Genomic DNA, 25,302 nt, shown 5'->3' on the forward strand with positions numbered 1-25,302 from the left:
AATTGTCTTCTTTCTTTTGAGTTCATTTTTGTCAGAGGATACAGCATTGCAGATTGGAGAATTAATTATTGCATTTGCAACTACAAAATAAATTAGTCATAGCTTTGGGGTTGGTAATTGCTTTGGACAAATTACTGCGGTATAATGAATTTTATTGATCCCGAGAGGAAATTGGGAAAAGCTTCCTCAAAGATGCCAACCTTATTATTAATGTGACAGAAAATGAACAAGGCAAAGTTTTGTTTTAGAGTTTGCGTAAATAAACGAAACAAACAAGTTCAATTTGACATTTAGCTGGGACGTTTGTGGTTTTCTGCTACTTTAAAGGAATACTTTACTTCACAATTGACTATTTTTAGATCAGTTATGCACCCCATGTTAAGTTGAATTCATTAAGGAAACTTTGTTTTTTCTCGCATGCCTCCACAGTTAAGGAAGAATCTAAAAAACAGAAAATTCTTGATGAATTGAAGTTATTGGAGTCCACATTTAACAACAGCAAAACTATATCAAAACATCAATTTACAAACTCTCACACAACTCGTGCAGTATAATCCAAGTCTCATTTATCCACTTCAGTACATCCCACACAGACAGCCCTTTCCGATGGAGGAGTGGGCTAAAAGTGAAAGTTATCTATGCTCTCTTTAAAGCCAGACTCCATTGGAAAAAATAATGATTTACCATCACTGAACACAGGAGCTGCTGATCTACCACTGCCTCAGTCATAGTTTGTGTTATGCCTTATTGACACTTCACGATATTAGCCAGGCTTTTAGATATTTCCTTTAGGGACGTTACCACACAGAGTGAAATAGGAAAAACAATGGCATGTAACAGCAGAGGCACTTTAGCAACCCGTGAGTACTGCCATTAGCATCAAGCTAGCAAAGAATGTTATGTCTTCATAATTGAGGATATTAAGTAAGAAAATGAAAAAATAGTGGCGGGGCTTTTACTCACCACAACTGCAGAGGCTACCAGCTTCATTTGACTACATTATAAATGGGCCATTATGTATTATTCCCTCTGTATTTTTATATATTTACTTTTTATATGCTCCCGTTTGCCTTGATAAAGTTAATGCATCATGCGGTCATTTCAAACTCAACACTTCCTGTATCTGTTTCAAATCAAAAGCCCCTTATAACTTGAGGGTTGAGGGAATCCCTTCATTTTCTAAACAGGCTTTTATTGTGAAACATTTGCAGGAACTTCTTGTGGAGGATTCAGTGACTTGCATAGTTGCCATGTGGTGCTTCAAATGTAGCTCCTACCAGCTGGTGGCACTTTGTGGGTTACTACAGTAAAATTTCGGCTGGGACATGAACAGTCATAGTAACTGAAATGATAGTAATAGGACAAGAATAATCCGATGACATCACGCACGTCGTTAAAGACAACCAGCAATGATTGGTCATGGACCAACGTGTTGTCTGTCAAGTCTATTGGCCACGTCACGGCACAATTTTATGACTCCACAATTACCTAATCTGACATAGTGACTGTCGGAAGGGACCCGGCATTACTGTGTGACTTTGGTGTTTTTTAAAGGTAGTTCGGATTCACCAAAGTCATACAGTAGCACTCGGAGCTTCCCACTTTCTTTGAGTTTGTTATCCTTTACCTCAAAGTTGCAGTGTACTTTTCCACATGGATGCCAACCAAACTCATAAGCAAACCTTGAAACATTAAACCTTGGCGATGGTGCTTATCCAAACCACGCATTGCGCGGAGGGTTTTAAAATTATGCACGGCCGCCATCACCCATCGATCTGGCCTTGAAGTGTTTTCATTACTGGGAAGCATTAGGCAGCGGACCAGACTTTATATATTCAAAAGAGAAAGTCAAAGATGGAGGTGTAGGTGAGTGCAGGGTTTATGTGTGCGTTCATGCTCTGGTTGATCACCTTTGTGCTGCTACGACACACTCTTCCCTCTCTGTTTCAAGTATGTGGCCCAGCAGTTATGTCATCACTGCAGGTCCGCTGAGTGGCCTTGCCTATAGGAGTGGGGCAGGCTGCTTGTCAGTCTGCATTAGTATAATTTACAGGTAGAGGCAGCAGCGTTATAGACAGCTGTCAGGCTCGAGGCGGGAATTGGAGGAGGACGGCCATGGGCAGTTTCTGCCTCATCCCGGCCACACACATCCATCTTAATCAGGCGGTCCCTGTTCCGACAGCCTCTTGACTGGAAGGGAAGTCTTCAGTCCAAGCAGATTCGCTAATGTACTGTCACAGAGAAGCAGAGGCAGGGGAGGGTCAGGCTGGAGGGGGATCTTCTTGACCCCTTTTGCATCTCCCTGTATAAAGTTGTCCTGTGACTGATTTTTTTGCCCCTTCAATACTCCGCCAGGAAAACGTGAAATATCGCCAGCCGAGTCAATTTCCCCATCCTCCGAGGAGACCTAATAGGGTGTAAAAGTAATTAGACACAATAAAATCCTTAACGCCTGTGACAGGTTGGCCTACAGGTTACAGATGGACCACTCATTAAGAGTAGGTCATGGGTTCAGTCCCCTCGACACGCACATTAACAGCCGTGTTTAAGTGTCCTGAGCATGACACTGAACCTGCCCAGTCTTTGTAGGTCATTCTGTGCGGGAGCATAAGCTGAACGGGGGGGAACAAAGCTGTGGATCCAAGTGTCATTACCTGACAGCTGTGATTTGTACCAGCAGGGATGTGAATGTGTAATCTGTGGCCATCATTTGAGCTGACAAAATGGAGGGATTTCAGTCTAAAATGCCATTGTATAAGTCCACTGTGAAAATCTAAATTATCTCGTAAGTAGGGCTTGGCACTACGGAGTAAATCAAATATCATGGTATTTTTGACCAAGTACCTCGATACAATATTGTGATGATATTCTAAGGTTGCTTATTGGTGCCTTCACACAATATTTAGTTGCCAGAAAAAATGTTCATACTGCACAATTTTGCAAACCACAGATACTTTACATTTGTACATTATTTTGTAGATATGTTCAAACTTTACATTTCCCAACAATGCTGTGGTTAATGTGTGGTTAGGTTTAGGCACAAAGAACTTGTGTGTGGTTAGTATGGAACAGAAGAAGTTTTGGCAAAAGACACCCATGTTTGGTGACACAAAAGCTGCTGGAAAAGAAGGGACAGTTCGGGAAAAAACCTCAGGTTCAGTGGCTCAAATGGCACTGGGAAACACGTAATGTGCCACTAAATACACCCAAGTTCAGTATAAAACTCCCAGGTTTGGTGCCTCAAATGCTGCTGGGAAATCACCAAGATGTGCCGCTAAAAACGCACCCAATTCTGATGCCACAAACATTGCTTAGAAAGGCAACTATTTGCCATTATAAACACTTAGGTTTAGTTGAAAAAAACAACAACAAAAAACATCCAGGTTTGGTGCCACAAACGCCATTGGTACATGCCAAGATGTGCTGCTAATAATACTCAGGTTTGATTAAAACACACCCAGTTCTGATGCCACCAACCCTGTTTAGGAATGCCATTATGCGCGACTAAAACCACTCAGATTTGGTAAACACACACATTGGTTTGATGCCACAAACGCTGCTGGGAAACGCCAAGATGTGCTGCTGAAAATACTCAGGTTTGTTAAGAAAAATCACCCACCTCTGGTGCCACAAATACCACTTGGAAATGCCACAATGTGTTGTTAAAAACACTCGGGTTTGGAAAAAAGCACCAAGGTTCAATGCCACAAACGCTGCTTGGAAATGCCAAGATGTGCCACTAAAAATATACCCAGTTCTGATGCCACAAACATTGCTTAGAATTGCCAATATGTGCTGCTAAAAACACTCACATTTGGTAAAAACACACTCAGGTTCTATACCACAAACCCTGCCGGGAAATGCCAAGATGTGCCACTAAAAACTAAAATGCCACAGTGTGTTGTTAAAAACGGCCAGGTTTGGAAAAAAGCACCAAGGTTCAATGCCACAAACGCCACTGAGAAATGCCAAGATGTGCCGCTTAAAACACTCAGTGTCTGTATAAAACATCCAAGTCGAATGTGACAAACAGCACTGGGAAACACCACAATGTTCTGCTGAAAACACTGAGTGGTTTGCAGCTTGGTGGGTGTCTCGCCTAGGTGGCATGCCATCCACCATCCTCTCCACATATTACATCATTTTAGAAACATTGATATGATTCATATAAAATGAACAACATTTTGTGGTTTGCAGAAACATTTTCCAGTGTGGCTGACTGGCTGATTACAAAATGAGATTTTTGATAAATAATCATCAGTAATGTAATGAGTGAGTAAAGGCAAATAATAGAACAGTCTGGCAAGTTCAGAAAATTACATCAGGAAAACACTTTTGATGCTACGATATCCAAAATCCGAGACGTTATCCATATCCAGCCCTGTCTGTACGCAGTGGTCATGTGTCTCAAGTCAACATAAGGTGCATGAGTTTGTTGCCAGCACTGGTTTTATAAGAGATTCTTTACATCTCTGGAATTTAAATTCTTCCCTTTAATATACGATTACGTGCCTCCACAGTGCGTGCATACTCTGTGCGTATACACAGATACTCCTTTTTCCCTGTTTACTTTCCATCTGAATGCTGCTCTCCGCTCTCACCTACCCAGCATACTAAAAAACCGGCGCTCCTCGCACCCTCTATCACACTTTCCACAGGCTCTTTCTGGCTGATGAAACCGCGCGATAGGCTTTGGACTGGCTGGCGAATGTGGATTCTCTATTCAAACGAATAATAGAGCTGAGTCTGTGAATGGAGATCAAGCTTGTCTGGGTGAGGGATTTGGGGACAGCGAAGGCTCAGGGACTCCCCCCTCTCTCTCCTTCTCTCTCCCTATCTGCCACGGTTTTTTTAAACAGAGAGCTCACCTCTTGTGTCAGACAGGAAAAAGATGCCTCCAGTACGCGCTGTCAAGACGCGATCTGAGCACTCAGCCAACATTTCCATATCAAGGACACGTGTGAAGGCTGTTGCACGGTGTTGACTCGCAAAACACACAGCTATTTCATTTCTTTATTGTTGTCTTTGTTTTAATATTCTCTGTCTCTGTCTTTTCTTGCATCCTCACCTTCTAGTTTTCCTTTTTGTTCCTCATTTTGATCTCTGTATCTCCATTTATCTGTCTGTCTCCCCTGTGAACAAACACTTTATTCTTCTATCTTTTTAGCTCTGTTTTTGTTTTCCCTTCTCCCTCTCTCTCACCTTGAAAGAAAGCCAGTCTCGCACTGCGGCGCCTCTTAAGGAAGCCCCTGAAAACAAATTGCTTTGCTCGTAGGGAGAGACAGCACAAACAGCAAAGTCCCCTCACTGTTGCGGCGCGACCCTGGGCCTTGAACTCTGACCCCAGTCCAATGAAGCAGGACTAATGCACTTGGAATTGCCCTCCCTTTCCCTTCTCCTCCCCCAAGGTCCTCTTCCAGCTGCTTTGTACAGCCATAGGCCATGTGAGTGTTTCAGCACCACAGGCTACGGACAGCTCTCACGCTGCTTACACGCTCTCCTCTGCTCTCTTACAAGAAGGATTTCAGCATTCGGAGGAGTTGGACAGCTTCCGTCATTCACTCCAGGGCAGGCTGGCTGAACGGAGGCACGGGATGTCATTACAAATGCATGTAGTGCAGCCAAGCATTGTTCACATATACTGAGCCTCATGCAAAATTTAAGTCCAGATCCCAGTGATTCAGAAGACGCCAAATGCGTCATGTTGAATATCACAGAGGTGTGAAGAGCAAAGCTTTTCTGTTTGGTACACAGGCTTAGCCAAAACATAAAGCAGATACAAAACATGGGCTGTTTTTATGGAACTTAGGGGCATCACTTATTTTTATATGTGGTCTTTCAGTTTTAAATACACCAGGATATCTACTCCTACTGGAACTATATGGATATATATATATTTATTAAAACAAGTAGGATCTTGTTTCAGCTGGTTTTGAGGTTGTTTCTGTTGTTTATGCTCAGCAACATCTGAGAAAAGGAGTCAGATGATGCAAGAAACAGCAGGAGTCAGAAAATCAGGCTGATCCGAAGGTATTTGGTAGAAGACACTGAGAAATTATTCCTCTTACAAATCCATTCCAGTTTACTGGGTTCAGCTTTGACCTGCTTTTGGTTTTCCATATACACATTTTCCCTGTTATTACAGGCTTGTTTGCAGCCTGTCTAATTGTCTAAACCAGTGATGATGCACTGGGGCCTGTATGGTGGGGGGACCCAGAGAGAAAGCGGGCTCCTTCCAACAAAGTGTTGGGGTGGAGGATGGGAAAACGGGAAACAGTGATGGGCGAAAAATGAACAAACAACTCTTTTTAGTGTACGGTATGTACCGGGCCAGCCTGTCAAACGTCCAAGTGTTCGTGAAGCCTCAACTTTTCCTGCTAACCCCCTTGCTGTTATCGTAAGGTACGGCTTAAGCTGCGTGCTACTCCTAAAGTGGCGTGGTCATTCCTTTTCCTGTTGCTCATTTTGTTGGCGGTACTGAATGAAGTGAGGACCAATGAAGTCAATCTTGAGTCGAGACCTCAGCCAGCCAAGGTTGATGGTGCATTCATGTGCTCCACTGATAATTGCTCAGATTGTTTAAACAATGTATTGATAATGAAGAGCAAAGGGAGTGAGCCATGAAATATGATCAGGAACTCATTTTATAGATTATTCCGATATCTCATGAACGCAGCACAAAGCTGTGGAGGTAACTGGGACATCTGCTACTGCTACACATGCTCACTCCCAACCACTTGTTCAGTAGCCCTACATATCAAACTAGGACGCTCAAGGTACCCCTCCAGCATCTGTTTTGGACACTCAGGGACGGCCTGTCAATTTATTATCATTACATCTTTTTTCCATTCATTCATTTTCTGTAACTGCTTATCCTGTTAGGGGTCATGGGGGGGCTGGAGCCTGTCCCAGCTGACATTGGGCGAGATGTAGGTACACCCTGGACAGGTCGCCAGACTATCACAGGGCTGACACATAGAGACAGACAACCATTCACACTCACATTCACACCTATGGACAATTTAGAGTCACCAATTAACCTGCATGTCTTTGGATTGTGGGAGGAAGCTGGAGTACCTGGAAAAACCCACGCTGACACAGGGAGAGCATGCAAATTCCACACATAAGGGCTCCCCCACCCTGGATTCGAACCAGATTCGAACCAGGAACCCTCTTGCTGTGAGGCGACAATGCTGCAAAATAAACTTAGAACATAGGTAAAAGACTTTATTCTTAGGTTTACGTCCTTAGATTTAAGCAACGCACATGGTCAGGTTTAGAAGAAAACATCATGGTTTGGTGTAAAATAAGCATGTTTGAACATACATCATATGACATGTGTCACTGGTGTAGTATGCTACACATACTACCACACTACATTGTTATTAAAATAGCTTGATTGCCTTTTGGTTTGACATAGGACACGAACCCAAGTGAAAGTCCCAAGTTTGTTTGACCCATCCTTCCTTGCCCTATGCATACTTTCTTGCTCTTTGTACTATAGCAGTCGAAAAATGCCACCGTCCATAGCATCTTGTACCACCACTTAAGGGTGTGTCGATATCTGAGCGTTAGGATTTGAGCAGTAAGGAATGAGACGAGACGAGACGATCAACAGTAGCTATTTTAGATGTGTTTGTGCTTCATTGGGCCCCTGTTGTAACTACCTTATGCCACTCGCTAGGGCTCTCCTGGGCCAGTGATCTAAACACTTGTGTCTTTCTCTTCAGTCATGAGCCCCATAGCTATACTTCACAATAACAGCTTCAGCGAGAAGAAAACATCTACAAGTTAACGGGCATGTTTGTTACTGCCATTTCCAAACACATAAACTCCTAAATTCCAGGTCTTACAGTGGAAGCTCACCACAGAAATCCATGCTCAATAACTACAGTAAAAGAAAGCTCTTTAAATGCAGATAGTGGAGGACGAGTGAGTTCATTGCTGCTGGGATGGGCTCGCTAATACCAAGAATGAATGCCCTTGCATACTGATAAGCACGCTCTCCTGCTATCATGCACAAATGGTCTTAATGAGCTCACTCTGTGTCATTGTGGTTTCCTAAGTATAGCGCAGGAATATTTTACTAGGCCATCGAGATACCCAAAATTCAAGAACAAAATAATGTTGTATCAAACAGTGTTTTTTTGACCTTCCAGCCAGTGGGTTCAGCCTAATTACCACTGGAACCACTCTCATGTATTTATCCCACGTGTGTCCTGTATTGTGCCTTTTGTTACTTTAACCAAATCTCAAGAGCATGTTTACCCACTGTTAGGCCATTGTGACTACAGACAGCAAAATTTTTATTACACCCACTATTATTTCCCTGAATGATTCCTTTTTGGTACCTTTCTAAGTTCTGTGCTTTTGAATAAACGGGAACAGTAGTTAATTGAAAAATGAACAGATACCAGCCACAGTGACACACAGTGTGATTGCTTTGGGCAAAAGTTTGTGGCATGGCAATCTTGTTTCACCTGATTTGATTACACAACACAACAAATGTCGCATTTTATGTGGGTAATGTTAACATTAAAGCCGATACCCGAGGGATCGCAGTGCAACTTTATGTTTGAGGACATTGTTTACTTACTCACTACAGAATAATTCTGGGAATGTATTCCTGCTCGAGGCTTGAACATACTGCTTATTTGTCCAATGAAGCCTTCGAATCCTCTGCGCCGAGCCACCGGCGAGGCTCATTTGGCAAAAGCAAGGTGCATTATTAGCTGGTAAATAAAGTGGCGTGGTGAGTGTGTGCGAGTGAGAACGAGCTCCAGAGAGTTTTTCAGGCCATGGGTGTGCATCTTATTTAATAGACCTCTCCTCTCTGCTCCTCATCAGTCCAGTCCGGCTCTGTCCTAATGAAACAATAACAGCTACAGCCTGTCACCATCTGCTCATACCGCTGCTCCGTCACCTCCTCCCCGCATCTCCTCTCTGCTCTCTCTTTCTGAATCTCTTCATTTCTCTCCACCTACGGCATCACTTGTTTTCTTGTTATTCATGCACCAACAAACTGATGCAAATAATGCTCTTTGGCCAAATACCAGGCTGATATGATGGATGTGACCAAAGTTTGACCCTCTTGTTGTTGTAAATAGAGTCTGCAGTCAGTGCTTCGGTGTAATTTATTACTTGATGTAACAGGTTCTATGCAATAGCTTCATTTAAAGGCCTAACACGACACATCTATCACTTAATAGATCACTCTGGTCACCCTGGGTCACCTTGCCTCAAAGCAGGGGTCAGCGGTTTTCAGAAAAAGGCAACAAGAAAAACACAGCCTTCCTCCTGCATCTCCCACTCCGTCCTAAGCCCCTCCCACCAGACAAGCACAGGCACATACACGCGCTTCATTCAGTAACCTGTGCGAGGACTAAGACAACATCAGAAGGGCTTTATTGTCTCCCATCTATATACAGTGCAGTACAGTACATAGAGGGAGGAAACTGTGTTTCCCTGGTCCCGCTGCAAAACAAAAGAAAGAACATAAGGTGCAAACAACAAGAGACAAAAACAGGTACAGAACAAGATACAAACACATCACAAACATGGTGTGCAATAATAGGAAAGTATAAATACAAGTAGAGTTTGAGGTAAAGGGTTCAGACATTTCCTGTGGAACAGTCAGTAGAGCTGGTCTGCTGGGGTTAGCCTTTAACCTAGCATGAATACCTATTCGTTGTCAGTGTCGTGACTTTGGGCTCTGGTCCCTCGTAGCAGGCCGAAGCAGCTTGTTACAGCTTTTCCGTGAGAGCAGCCGTAAGATGGTTGTAGGTCTTAGTTCTATGAAAATGACCAGGATGGACAACAGCTTCGAAAGCTTGAGATGACATACTGTGATGAAGGCTCCAGTTAGCGTTAGCTACATTAACATGAACTTGAAATAGCTGCAGCAATTGGCCTTTGGCTCCCGTTAGCAGAATGCTAAACTATTAGCAATTTGTCTCTTCATCTCTAAAAGGCTTCATCAATATTGATTCATGTCTTATATTTGTTTATTTTTGACTCCCGGTTTTGATAAGTCTGTCTATCCTTTTTTGGATTGCCTTGCAGTAGAGTCAGTCGTTGCCAATGCTGGAATAGCGACTTTTTCTTCAGGATTTTCTGCCATTGAATGAGGCTTTCACCATCTGTGGGGATGTGCATTTGTAGAACAGCCAATAGGAGTACCCTCTCTCTGAAAAGACCTGTGATTGGCCAAAATCTCCTGACCCAAGCTAGATTTTCTAAAGCCTGGAAACAGAGTGTAGAGGAGGTGCAGAAGTCTTGTTTTCTCTCAGACCACTTAAATTACAATACACTCAAAGGTTATTATGAAAATTTTTCCCATTGATGCCCCCCCAAAAACCTGCCTACCCCATTTTAAGAAGCACGAGGACGTACATCACCCCAATGGATCTTTCAAAACGTGGTGATCCAGAAGTTATTCTTTAGTATTTAGCCGTATCATTGCAACCATCATGGCCCAAGTTTTCTACATTTCACCAAAGCTCTGGAAAGCATTGATTAAGTGCATACGAAATAGTAGCTAACGTTAGCTAGCTAGTAGCCTGAAGCCAACAGTGCGTCCATGTACAGAGTTGAAATATAAAAAAAACAGTATTTCTCAAGCACATTCACTCACCCGGCCAAAAACAAGATGGCAGTCGTTCAACACTGCTATCTGAGCATATCCATATTACCATACTACCAGTATGCCAGATTTAGAAATAAATAGTAAATCAAATGCAGTATGCCAAAAAGGCCAGGATGTTCTATTACATCTAGTGCGATTTTGCAGTATGCAAGCCAGCATTGCTCTTCTGACAATTTGACCCACAATCCTCTGCACAGCGGACCATACATCACATTGATTGAGCCACAAACGCATGACGGCTTGACAGCTGATTGACAGTTGTCAGAAATTGCAATGACGGCTGACAGTGTGTTCAAGAAACTAATGACCAGTTGAACAGTAATAATAGGAATATTAATTAAGTGAACAAAATAATTATGAATACTACAAACAATAAAAGGGCATAACTGTAAAAATAACATTGACAGAGAACTGCAGATGTAATATGTTAGAATCTACAATCTGTGCAGTTATAACTTGCGGCATTTGTTTTATCTCCAAGGTAAGAGATATAAAAGCAAGAGGGTCAAAGTTCAGGGCGTAATGATATGAGAAAGTAGAATGTCCCGATTGTGTGCATAATGCATGCAACGGAACATTCTTTTTAAGGGCAGCTGCCAGACCTACTAAAAGTAAAAAGAAAAAGTATGTGATTCGGAATCACCATTTGTTTCTAAGGTTGTGGAGCCAACGGACACAAAACAGTTCTAGTCTACAAGACTCTTGTGTGCTTTCATCTCGTTCATTGTCTAATAGGAGGTAATTTGTGATGGCAATTTCATTCAGATTGGGCAGTTTAATCAAGTTGTTGAAAAATTGCTTTTCTTCATTTTGTATGGGTCATAATAACGATAACTGCCTGCAGGTTCATCCAACCCCCTTATGCTGTCACTTTCCTCGAGGTCCAATTTGTGAAATAAATGGATTATCACTTCCTGTCCTTCATCTGAATTTTGCCTGTCATAATAGTCACGAGATTTCAAACAAGCAATTTAGTACCATTTAAAGGTAAATGTTAGACCAGTTGTTGGGTGTTTTGCTACCATCATTCAAATCTGGGTAAAAGTAGTCATTTAGTAGCTGTTCTGGAGCTTTTGAGCATAACACATGGTTTTCAGTAGCAAATAGAGTTTGCCCAAATGTCATTTTTTCAGTTTCACTGCAAACAGGTGATTTTTTTTACACCCTATCTTGGAATTGCTTCAATATAAACTAGGTTTTTAGGACACAGTGGACTGAATGACCGGCCAGGATGGAGCTTTTCACTATCACACAGCCACTGAGTCATGCGCTCACTGCATCCTCCTGTCATCTCATTCTTTTCCTCTCAGCATTTATCCCTCTTCTCCTTCCCACTGCCCCGACTGCTAACTCAACTTCCTGCAGTGACATCTCAGCAGGCTTGCGCTGTGGCGCCTTCAGGCCTGGCCATAACAACAGCCATTAAACGACGTGTCATTGCCGAGCTGCAGGCAATGTCAGCCACTCTGCCGACCGGCCCGGCGGTGCGATTGCCGGTCCTATTGTGCTGATGGTTTTATTTCACATTAAGTAAGCGCTTGTATGGCTGACCGACTGATATATGGTCTCATTATATTGTTTGATGGCCGTGGTTGAGCTGGGTGATTATGCCGCTGATAAACCGCAGCGAAGGAGGGACCCGATAGGCTGATAGGCTCATTAAGACATGTATTGATCAGAGGCATTGACTTTTTGTGCGTGTGTATGTGTGTTATGTGTTCTGATGTGTGCTTTGTGAGTGTGTGTTTGATGCTGATATGAATTTGCATGTGTTGTCAATATTTGTGAATCTGTGTACTGTACATGCATGTATCTGCATGTGTGCTGAGCCACATTTGTGTGTGTACATTTGTGTGTGTGTGTGTGGCCTCTCCTTCCCTCTGGCTCAGATCTTTTCACTGTTCAGTTACAGGTGCCAGCTCCGGCTCTTTTATATTTAGTAGCCGAGGCTTTGTCGAGCGGCTAGTGGTGAGGCGGGTGGCCGGCCAGCTGCTGGGATGCTGTTCAGTGTCAGCTGTTACTGGCAGCCAGGCGGCGCGGAGGAGGCTTGTCATAACCTTGAATTGGAATTGTTTTGTATGTGCACAGCTGGTGAGCTGCTACTCTTTGTCGGCTGTGATAGCAGCTGACACCAGACTGTGATTTGTTTAGCGGCGGGCACGCTGCAGTCCACACTGGTAACTGCCAGTTCTGACAGAACTTCACGTTCACACCCCTGAATTATTTGTGTTTCATAAATGAGTGTGTGTGTTCCAAAATCATGACTATCAGGACAGGGCAGTCACTGTTTTTGGCTGCTTATTTATTTGCTACAAATAAACCTTGATGTTCACCTTGCACTTCTCCCTCTCGCTTTTTACTTATTATTTTAAAAGGAGTGGCCTCACCCTGCTGCACACTCTTAAGAAATGTTTTATCATTCAGAGTGCCAAGGGGAAGAGGTAGGGATGTCAGTTTTGATTAATTTTGCTTTCTCCTTCGTCTTTGGTTTTTCTGGCAGGCCACAAACCAACATTAAAGGTGCATGGCAACACCTATTATACCAGAGCATGTAACATTGGCTTTATTTTGAAGAGGAAACAAAAAAAATGACGTGAAATACAAGAGGCCTTTTCCTTTAATCTGGTTCTCCATAGCTCTAGCGCTTCATTTCCAAGCACTATGCGTTAAGAGGAGGTGGAATTTTAATGTTTTGTGGTGAAAATGTCTTACCTTTTATTTTATTTTTTTGTTGGCTTTGTTGACAGTCAGCTATCCGTGTTAACACATGGAAATGTAGCCTATTATTGACTTCATTGGTAGAATAGGTTCAGGCAAGAGGAGTGAGATTGGTTGGGTAAGCCAATCAGATACAAAGTAAAGCAAAGTAGGGCGGGTCATGCCTTCGCTATCCAAGGAAATGCTAAACTGTGCACCGCTGAGTAAAGCATGTTCATTTTGAGCCACACAATACCTTAAGTGAACAATGTCTAGCTTTGCTGACACAGCTAACAGTGCTAACAAAGCTAGTTAACAAAGCGAATTGAGCTGCTCACTTACCGGGATGACCTTCAGGGAGACCAGTGGGTTGGTACAATGTTTCCACAGCAACGCTGTTGGGTCGAGACAACGTTATTAGCAGTAATCGCGGAATGAGCAGCCCTGCTAGCTAGCTTTCCTACGATAGTAAAGGAATGACCCACCCTACTTTGCTTCTAATTGGCTTATCCTGAAGTGCAGGCATCGCCAATTCCCAGTCTGAGCAGCAAAGACTTTCCTCATCCGATGGCATTGCTTTGCATTTGAAACAACTACACCACCAGGTTTCCAGTGCTCGACTCTGGTATTCTGCGGCTGGCTGAGGCTCATGAGCTGCGGCGGCTGCTTCGTCCAGTAGCCTGAGTTCCGTCCGTATACTCGGGCTCAAACAAATACGGCTCAAAAGCTGTGAGCAGTATGGAGATCCTCTGTGGATTCAATTTTGTGTTCTTGGACGTTAGTCTGGGGCGCCGTCTACCATTAGGTACTCACTCAAGGGATGTGAGGACTCTAAAACTTCACCCGGGCCTCTGTCGGCATATGGGTGAGTAGATAATGGCTGAATTTTCATTTTTGGGTGCACTATCCCTTTAAAGATTGACAGGTTTAACAAGTCAAAAATGTTCTTGATGGTTACCCAATGAACAGTTAACTGCTGACACCCCCAGGAAGAGGTTACAGATATTTCCACTTGAAGCAAAAGAAAGGCATGCCTCAGGTTTTACAACATAAGCAGCATCCAAGAGGAATGTTTTTTTATGACTTTTGGCTTTAAAACAGGTGGAATAAATAGTGTAAATGTGTGTTTTGTCAGCTGGTGGAGCCCCTGACCCCCAGCGGAACAGCCCCCAACCAGGCTCAGTTGCGGATCCTTAAAGAGACGGAGCTGAAGAGGGTCAAGATTCTGGGCTCTGGTGCTTTCGGAACAGTCTACAAGGTCAGTGTGTGTATCTGCACATAACACACACACTCCTCATTCAAATGTGGGGCCCCCGCGTTATAAATCAAACATCAGTGAGTCAGCTAGATGGCGAAGAAGACACACTCAAGCACAAAGTTTCTTTCAGTGCCCTCTCACAAGTGGAACCACCCTGCTTGACAACTTAAACAATAAGCATAAACATTTCCCTTTGTAGCAGCGTTTCCTGACAGACACGAGCCTAGGGCGGCTCAAGGACCTGGAACGGAAACTGCTGTTTGCTTGCCAACTTCACTGCCCTTGGCAAAAATTATTCATACCACCCCGAAACTCGACAAACTCATTGAATAAATACAGCGTTTTACTACCACCAGCTTTAAATTCCTTGCAATTACAGTATTGATGAGCCTGTTAGATTTTATAACCATTCTTTACTACACTTAATCTGCATTCATAGAGTTAGATCAATTCATAGTTGTGTTATAGCCAGGTGGGTCTATTTGGGCAAAATACAGTGAGTAGAAAGGTTATATTTTTTTTACTTTTAAGCCATTAAACACAGGAAGTAGCCATCAAAATCATCAGGGCCTTTTCTATAGGTGTTCATTGAGACTGCATTTATGGTGATTACTTGTATATTTCAGGGCATCTGGGTCCCAGAAGGTGAGACAGTGAAAATCCCTGTGGCTATTAAAATCCTCAACGAGACCACCGGTCCGAAAGCCAACGTGGAGTTCATGGACGTGAGTATTTATACCGCAACAATTTGTGTCCACTCTCGGGTTTGTGTGCCCGAGCCATAAAGCCTCAGCCTTGTCTATGAGATGGCCGAGCCTGTCACTTTGTGGGACTGTGCATTCGGCGGTAAATTCTTATGAGAGCAGCATCTCAGTCAGAGCCAGTAATAAAGTGAACTCCACTGTGCTGTACAGCCAGGCATGTATTGAACGAGGCTCTATTAAAAAACAGCACTTGTTTATGAGATACGGCTTTATTGGAATCCAGGAGTGATAGAGGAGGTAAAGAAAAGGAGGAAGGGAATAAGCTGGGGGGTTTCCAATTCTTCCAACCTTGTCTTTGTCACCTCCGTCCTCCTTCCTTTCTTCCCCTCTTCCTCTTTCATTCAGCCATCCTTCTTTTCACACACTTATGCCAGCCTTAGACCAAATGATTTTTCAAGTGGTTTCACTCTTGTGGATGTATTTCCAATGTTGGAATAAAAAATGGGAGTTTTGCTAAAGGCGCGCTCCTGTGATCTTGATCATTTGGTCTAAGGTGGTCATAAAAATACGTCGGAGCCATCTTTAGTCAGTCTGTGTAAACTTGATGCTCAGATACATTTAAACATGTTTAAAGTTGTACGTTTTTAGTTCAGTCAGGAACACTTTAGTCAAAGAAAACTTTATTTCCATTTGCAGTATTATATTCGATGGTATAGCTCTGTTCTGGAGCCTCTCTGCCTTTCCTTGGCCTACACAGAAAGCCTCTTACATTCGCCTACGTGAAGTAGAACTTAGCTTGACATCATGTCCTGCCTGAACTAACGCTGTGCTCAATTCTTGGCTCAAATACTGAAGGTCAATGATGTAAACATTGTCAGCAACCAAAAGCTGCAAACCAGGTAGACAATAAACATGGAGGGGGCTCTGAAAAGGCACAAGAACATAAACAGGTCTTGGTTCTGAGAACCTAAAGGTAGAGTTGTAGAGTGAACAAGAGTCTGTATTCAATTCAGCATGTATCTGATCCATTAACCGGCACTTATTTTAGTAAGAATTCTTAATTTTTGAAAGGGTTTGCCTTCCATTCCCATTGTCTCCTTCGATTTGACAAAAATAGCGTTGACATATGACACGTTTTGTCTTGTGCGTTTTTGCAAACACAGGAATTGTTAATATGTCATATTTTGTAAAGGGACTAGGGTGTAATATTTTCCATCAAGAGCAGAATGGGAAATAATCTCAAAAGGAATCTAGCTGTAGTCTTGCAAGTAGTGACCCTGCAAGATCCCCAGTTTTGCAAAACCTTATAGTGTCAGACCAGAAACTCACGTTGTCTTTAAATGTGAGAGGGTTTCAGACTTTAGTCTTTTCAAAGTCTTTTCAAAGTCTTGTAGTGTATGGTAGGCATTAGACTGCAATTGCAAAAGGATAGTAGTTCATCTTCAATATCTTTTTGGATGTTTGCCCTAAATGTTTAAATCTTCTGCACCTCATTATCTAACTAACTACTTCTTCCACCTCCATCTTCTTTTTCCACACTTACCCGAAAGTCTCTGCAGAATATATATTTTTAATTCTTCTAAAAAGTTCATTGATGTTCTTAAAGGATAGTTCAGATTTTTTTTTAAGTGGGGTTGCATGAGGTACTTATATTGAGCATAGGGTTAGCTCAGGCAGGACACAGTGTCAAGCTAAGTTCACATTCCAGCTACATCAGCTGATCCCAAGCAGCCCAAGCAACCGATGGAGCAGCTGATTGATGGAAGGGAGTCTGTCTATGCAATCAAATGGCGAATCTCATTCAAGGTGCCCTGTTTAAACTGCTCTGGCCTGCCTACTGTTGTTGCTTCCTCTGCAAGCTGCTTTGCAACCCGCCTCCACCCCAGCTCCTTCTTTTCATGTTGTGTCTGACTTATCAATGTCATTTCTATTTGTCATTGATACTTGCTCTGTTCTGTTCCCACGGGGTCTTTGCTGCTGCTCCCCCTGCCTAAGGATTTCCATGTAGGTGCATGAAAGGGCAGGGAGGTTTGCTCTCTGCCTCAGGCTTTCCTCATTAGTGCATGGACGGGCAGAGAGGTGTGCCCTCTCTGCCTTAAGGTTTTCCACGTCAGCATCTTGGAAGGGCAGACAGGTGTGCTTTCTCAGCCTAAGGCTTTCCATGTAGGCGCATGGAAGGGTAGTGAGGTTTGCTTACTCTGCCGTAGCCTTTTTTACGTAAGTGCGTGGAAGGGCAGAGTGGTGTGCTCTCTCCACCTTAGGCTTTCTGTGAAGGCCTAGGAAAGGGAGAGAGGCCCCAGAACAGAACCACACTGCCAGATAAAATACTGCAAATGGAAATAAAGTGGTCTTGACTGAACTGTAGTCAGTGTATTACCTAGGTGGCAGTCGGCATGCCCACAGCGAGAAGCAGGCAGTACCTCCACAGAGGCAAAGCAATGCCCTGCTGTTCACAGAGGCAGCAGCAAAAATTGGAACTAATTCTTTAAAACACAAAGTCAGTAAAGCTAAATTAATTGATTAGAAGATTGATAAAAGAAAATGCATCAGCTATTCTGCTGACTGATTCATCATTTAGGTCATTTTTCAGGCAAAACTGAGCCAGTATTCTTTTGCTCCAGCTCCTCAGAAACATATATCTTTTGGTTTTGGAACGTCACCTTGGGCTTTAGGAATTCATGATTGGTATGTTTTAGTATTTTCTGGCATTTATAGATGATAAATTGACTGAAAAAATAATTGTCGGATTACTGATGCATCATGGCTGTGCTTCCACCCTATTTCCCTTTCTGCTCAATTTTTTTTTCCTCTCTTATTTCTGTCCCTGCATCTTCTTTCCACCTCTCTCCTCTCCTCCTCTCCCTCCTTTCCCTCTCTTCCTCTTCCCCTGTTTCTCCCAGCGGGGGTCTCTGTCCATCCAGAGCCAATATGCTCTGTCTGCCGGCTTGTTAAACAGCAATCTAAAGGCAGGCTCACGCCTCACCACTGGGAAACTAGCCACTGGAGTGCCAGCTCCAAACACACTCCCAAAATCCACACATACAAACACACATAACCAAACAGGGCACACTTTACGACAAAAGCCTCCCCACGTGGTGCCGGCGTTGCGGGGTGACTCGCTTGTGTTGGCAAAATATGTGAATTTGAATTTCATATGTGAAATGCAAAGGCCTAATGGCACACTAATTTAATGTGCTTCCATGCATGCACACACTTTCACACACACACACACACACACACACACACTGGAGCATGCACCAGTTTTGCAGGGCTCTGCCAGTATATCACCCAGTGTGTGTGTGTGTGTGTGTGTAAGAGGGGGAAAGTGAGCAAGTGAGCTAGATGGGAAAGGAGGGTCAGCCGGCAGTAATGGAGGTCAGCGCTCAGGGAGATGAGAGAGAAACCAAAACACACACACACACACTTGGGCACACACACACACACACACACACACACACACACACACACATAACGTTTGCACTGGGAGTGGAAAGCAGAAGNTGGAGGTCAGCGCTCAGGGAGATGAGAGAGAAACCAAAACACACACACACACACTTGGGCACACACACACACACACACACACACACACACATAACGTTTGCACTGGGAGTGGAAAGCAGAAGGAAGAGTTTAGCCGGACATAGTTTACGAGTCGCGGGTCTTTTGGGATCACAGAGAGAGAATAAAAGCGCTCTCCTTCTTTCTGTTACACACACAGATGTCCTCCTTTGCTTTTCCCCTTCCTCCCTCCCTTTTTCTTCCTCTCTTGATCCCAAGGTGTGAGGTACGCCTGGCATAGAGGTGGTTGGAGTTGTAAAATGTTGAGCAGTTGGGTGGGGGTGGGGGTTGGGGAGCAGGTGGTTTTATGAAGTGGAGATGTAGTGGCACTACCTTGGGCCGGGAGGCTCTGTTTAAATCAGGGCACTGATGGTGCCAAAAGCCTCTCTATGGCCTATTGCCCCCCTCCTGTTTAGAATTAATCTACTCACACCCACACCGCCACCACTCTCCCTCTAAGCTCATTCTTTAGCACCTAAATTTAAAAAGGCACCTCATCTATCTATCAGCTGCCCCGGGGGCCAAGCCTGGATATACACCTCCTCGACTATACTCGCTGTACGCCGAGACAGCAAGAGGGAGTGCAAGTGTGTCCTTGAGCATGTGAGCGTGGAGTGTTTTAGAGAGCCGCCAAGAGAGTGTGTCCGCATGTGAGAGAATGAGAGAGCGCGAGAGAGGCAATAGGAGACGAGGAGAGCGACTGAAGTGAGTGTTTTTAAGCGATGACTCCGAGTGCAGCTTCTGCTCAGCCGTAATGCATATCCACGCCGGCCACGAGTATCAGCCCTCGCCATCATAACACTTCATCACCACCACACATCCTTCTGCTTGCAGCTCCGCAATAACAATTACCCAACGTTGAGTCCCAACTGTTCAAACCTCTACGTCCATCTGCTGCCGAGAGAGATGAGAGAGATGAGACAGAAAATGCATTTACACGCCGAATCAAACCGGAGAGAAGCTTATGAAATCAGACACATTGTGACTCTGTATTAGACAACACCAGGCATTATTGAATACACACCTCTCACGTTTGCTGTGTTTTACATGTGTGGGTGCAACATTTAAGAACCTCTGTGTTTTATACATGTTAAAATATAGATGGAAAAGGGCTGTGTTTGTGCAGCTTTGAAGAGGATTTCTGCAGGATTTTCTTGCACAGTGGGGATACTCTGTGGACAGATGCTGTGCATGCAGATATAGACTTCATCCTACAAGTCTTAATTTATGCCTCTAACTCCACCTACAGTTGGAAGTCTTTGGAATACAGTGCAGTATTATCCAGGCAAGAATTCTACTTGATGATTAGAATATGTACACCAGCAGTCCCTAACCTTGTGGTCTGGACTAGAGGTCTTCACGGGTTAACCTGGACCCGAGACACAACCCAGAGAGCCAAATCTTATAAAAATTATCTGGTATAATCAGATATTGTAAGGAATTTCCCAGGTCCATTAAGGCCCAGACACACCAAACCAACATCAACGAACTAGTGGCAATAAAGACCTACTATTGCATTGCCTCGCATCGCCTGTAGCTGAAAACACACCGGCACCACCACAGCACGGCACACACTGGAGGCATCACACCGCAGCTCATTAACAGACAAGCACACAAAGTAATTACTACTTTTACTGAAAGATCTGTACCTCTTCCCCCTAGTTTCCACGTGAACACACCGCAAATACTACAGCATATATATTCTGCGCCTGGAGGAAATAACTCTCCATACCAGCAGGTGGTAGTAGTCTTTAGTTGTCATTAAAAAAAAAAAAGGTATATCCAAAGACAGACAGGATGGATTCAAGACGCTAGTTAGCCACTTAGCACATCAACAACACAACCTCATGTTGAAAGAACAACACTAGGCATGAGGTAACAATGACACAAACAACTACAAACCAGTTCTGCTAAAGAGCTCAATGACTAAAAAAGTAATCTTACCTAATATAACAAAGACTTTCTTTTCTATCTCACGCCCTCTTGATTTTAGTCATTTGTTTACTTTCCTCACTGTCGTTTTTCTTCTTTTACACTGAGCTGAGCTGCCAATCGGTGGGATTTCACCAACCAACGAGCTCTGCCAGCACCAGCACTGATTCAACATGCTGAATTGGCTGAAAAATATCTGACAAAGGCCAGCTAGTGCCAACAGTGCTGGACACACCGCAAAACTTAGGGCAACAGATGCACACCAACATTCGCCAATGGGCGATCATCAGCTTGGTGTGTCAGGGCTGTTAGGGTTTGGGTCCTTCATTTTGACCCATGAAGGCTTCTAAACAATGGTTTGGAAGGGAATGAAACCCTGCCGATTTGATATTCAATGCAAAATTTTAACTGTATCAAAAACTATGGCAGGCCGTGTGCCCTATATACCAAAGGCTGACTCCTTAGCAGCAGCCTGGGGCCCTTTTGAACATGTCGTCCTCACCTCCACTTTCTAAAAGCAACAAAGCCCCCCAAAACACCTTGAAACAAAACACGCATTTCCGCAAGACCCTCCGTTCACCAAGCTAATGAAGTTCAGTTACTAATTTTAGTTGGCAATTATTGTTGCATTTAACAGAGTATGTTTGAAGGAAACAGTGAGGGTACTTCTGTCTTCCCAGCCATGAAATGCAACAGTCTTCTTAGTCCCTCTTTGTCCCCCTCCCCCCCTCTCACCCAGGAGGCCCTCATCATGGCCAGCATGGAACACCCCCACCTGGTGCGTCTGCTGGGTGTCTGCCTGAGCCCCACCATCCAGCTGGTCACGCAGCTCATGCCCCATGGCTGCCTCCTCGACTACGTGCACGAGCACAAGGACAACATCGGATCGCAGCTGCTGCTCAACTGGTGTGTCCAAATCGCCAAGGTAAGAGACTACAATCAGGTCAGAAGAATGTGGCATCTGGTGCTGCTGGGATAGTGTGTGTGTGTATGTGTGTGTGTGTGTGTGTGTGTGTGTGCACTGTATGTGTTGGCAGGTGTGAGCGTTGTAATCGATTTTATGGGTTTGTGTTAATGTCGCATGGGTCTCTGCCTTTTTTCTCTCGCCAGCATGTGACGGATCTTGACATGTAGAGGCTTGCCAAATTCAGCCTCAAACCAAACAAGCTGTAATTTTTGCAAAAAAAAGAAAATCTTATTATAACAGCAACAACAGTGTTTTTTATCTGTGTGTCCTTGTAGTTACTAACTAAGGTTTTTCCAGGCTATGCAAAATGTTTGTTGTGAATTCAGAGCAGTCATAAAGAATCAGAAAACATCAGTTGCATGTTTGAATGTGTCACTTTACAAACAAATACAGCTTTCAGGCTATTGTTGTTGACTTTTCAGTATAAATCTCTCTCAGTTCGCCCCTGTTGATCCTAATTATCCTCACTGCTTGACACACTGATCATTTCCACAACCCTTCACAATGATACGATAGGCCACTGTTGTTGTTAAGCAGCAGACAGGCCTAGTTTGCCTTGAACTCTGTCTTAGCGACACATCAACACGCATTACTCTTCCAGGGAATGAGTGACGGCGCAAGAAATTAACGAATTAAACACCCTATCTCCGCTACACAAACAAAATCTGCACTCAGAATTGTCGAAACAGCAGTAAGGCTTGAAATATTGTGTGTGCTTTTGCTTACCCAAAGAACATTTGTGTTTTGTTTGCAAATTAAGTCGATGCAGCCAGACTGCTTGATAGTGTAACTGCTGGATGAGATTTAACTTCTCTGAGTTATAACTCCTGGGATGGCAGTAGGGTGCTTGGCTGCTATTACATGCTGTGCAGGCAGACATCTGCTCTGATACAGAGGCAAACCCCCCCATCAGCTCTGGAAGCAGTAGCTGACACCAGGCTGATACACTGCTGGCACTGATCAGCCTGATAGGATTTTGTACAACAACTGTTAATACTCTGAAGAGTTGATCTGGTGCAATCCAAGTTTGCTAATGTGTATGCTGAAGATGTGTGGCTCTACCCATTGAGGTTTAAGTTCTCTGCTTCCAGTGCAGCTATGCCCCCAAGATGTTTTTGTATAATTAAAATTGCAGTCAGTTATTTCAGTGGTCAAGCCAAATATTCCATGTATGTAAACAGAGCGTCTGTGTTGCCCTACCGCAGGCCAAAATTCAAGACAAGCCGAGCAACAGTAACTCAATTAAACATTAATGTTTGTGCCATTATATCAACCAGTCATGGCCACTACAGTGTTGCAGTGACAGGAAATAAAGAGATGACGCCGCTTCACGTATGCCACTTTTCCATAAGGGACTGCTCTTTATTTATCACAGCAGGGGGGTGGCTGGGATGTGACTTCATTTTTTAGGTTGTTTTTTTTTTCCTAACCCTCCCCAGAGCTACAAATACTATTGCCTTAAGCCTCCCTGTGTGGCTGGTGTAAAATGCATGACCCTCCCTGCAACATACATTAGTTATTAGATTTTTAAAACTTACCCTTTGATGTGGGAAAGTTAAAAGTTGGAGAAGAAATCCTGGAGTTAACAGGTTTTTTACTCTTATTGTGCATGTTGGTCAGTTAGTGCATGCAGTTTATTCATTCATTCATTTATTTTTCCATTAACCGCTTATCCTATCCTATTGGTCAAGAGGTCTGGACAGGTCACCAGACTATCACAGGGCTGACACATAGAGACAGACAACCATTCTTGCTCACATTCACACCTACGGACAATTTAGAGTCACCAATTAACCTGCATGTCTTTGGACTGTGGGACATATTATTTTGGCCAAATTTTAAATGAGACGTATAATGAAGTAATTTTAATGAAGTGTCATCATTTTAAGCTCAGATTTAGTTATGTTTTTATTCGGCCGGAAGCATTCATTGCACATGAAATGTCCAAAGTCTACAGTAACTATAGAAGGTGTATGATGGCATTTGCTATCCTTTTTTTCTTCAGCTAGGTTGAAAAGCCCCCTATTTCTCCCGATTTTAGAGTACAAAGAAGTGGGCAGGCTACGGCCACTACCCTTTAACCGTCAGGGTTGGTGTGGCTGAGTCGGTGTTATGTTGCAACAGGGCATTCATTCAATCCAGCTCCACCCACTGTACCCCGAGAATCCAGTAGAACGTGTAGCCGGTGTAAGATAGAACAAAGGTTACGATATTGTAACCCTAGCTCTATTAGCACAGGCGGAGCCCTCAACCTAGGGCCCCTTCTGCTTCTATGCCGCTTACTGGGGAGCATGTAGGATAGTGGATGTGAGCTCTGCGCATATTCTGTCCTGATTGGCTGGCTATATTTGTGCACATTTCAGTGGGCAAATGCTTGCTCATGATTGAAGTAGAGTATTTTCAATAGAGTCCAGTAAAGGGCTCTGGCTCCACTAATAGAACTAGGGTTACAATATTGTAACTTCTATTCTGTCCCTTGTGATCACAGCAGCTGAAGTGACACCGAAATTACATGAAAATTATCTCTGGTTCTTCCTGTCACCTGTAAAATGACAGGGAAGAAGCAACTCAGGGGATTTCAAAACATGTGGTCATATAGCTGTAGCGTTCATCTGATCCCTGATCAGATAAATGTGATGAAATGATTTGATCAGTGAGGGAGCAGCAGATTTACATATAGCCTGGGAAAACCAAGATGGATGGGATCAGCTTTGTGATGTGGCTAACAGAGGTCAGATGTATAAAAGGCTAATTGCATCTGGGTTTTATCCTGGACACTTATAAACTGGATATTGTGTCACACAGCAAATCTGTTTTTAAATATTTTTAATTGTTAGGAAACATGGATTAACCTAAAGATTTTGATATTCATTTGTTTATTGATGCACATATCTTCAAGGTTTCCCATATTCACTTATTTGTGGTGGCTCGCCAACATACCAGCATTTGCCGTCTCGTATCGGTGTCCTAGTCGTGGAATTGGACTGTTCATTCAGACTGCTGTTAGAATATTGTTCTAACACTACACTCGGAGCACAGAGTGTACTCTGGGCACAGAAGGAACAGCAGAGCACCAGGCACAGTGAAAGTGAAATGTAAATGTTCACTGATTTAAATAGAAATAGACTATTTCTTATAACAACAGCACCCTCATTTAAGTGTTGTCTAACATTTTTCCAACTTACTTTAGATAAAACTTTCCCCTGGAAACCACACCGCAAGGTTCAGTGCTTGGTCTAAAAGTTTGCTTTCACTCACCTCTGCAGCAGCTGCTCCTCTAACACATAGTTTCTGTCCATGCCTACCCAAGCCCAAACTATGGCAGCAGTGTTCTGCCCAAATCCGATTAAAAATCAAAATTTCCACTGTAAATACGTAATCATGTTAAATCATTTATTACAAGCTAAAGTTAACTGAAGTCTTTTCAGTGTGGTTCCAGACATTTGTTTAACGATTTCCGACATGCGCCTTCGCCTACCAAATGTTCAGCACAGCCCAAAAACTGTCATATGCCACATATATCAAACATAGATTGTATAAC

General features: G+C 43.5%; 1 protein-coding gene across 3 annotated transcripts in view; it reads left to right on the forward strand.

The window, feature by feature from the left end:
• Positions 1-25,302, forward strand: part of LOC126401736 (receptor tyrosine-protein kinase erbB-4-like) — a 391,678-nt gene that overhangs the window by 319,132 nt on the left and 47,244 nt on the right. For 2 of the 3 annotated variants that reach the window (XM_050063210.1, XM_050063212.1), the window contains exons 18-20: positions 14,478-14,600; positions 15,227-15,325; positions 21,534-21,719. In XM_050063210.1, coding sequence (XP_049919167.1) covers positions 14,478-14,600; positions 15,227-15,325; positions 21,534-21,719 — 408 coding nt within the window. The remainder of the gene's footprint in view (positions 1-14,477; positions 14,601-15,226; positions 15,326-21,533; positions 21,720-25,302) is intronic. The other variant, XM_050063211.1, reaches the window with a different exon arrangement.

Source organism: Epinephelus moara, chromosome 15 (genome assembly GCF_006386435.1).
Source record: "Epinephelus moara isolate mb chromosome 15, YSFRI_EMoa_1.0, whole genome shotgun sequence".
In the NCBI taxonomy this organism is placed as follows: domain Eukaryota; kingdom Metazoa; phylum Chordata; class Actinopteri; order Perciformes; family Serranidae; genus Epinephelus; species Epinephelus moara.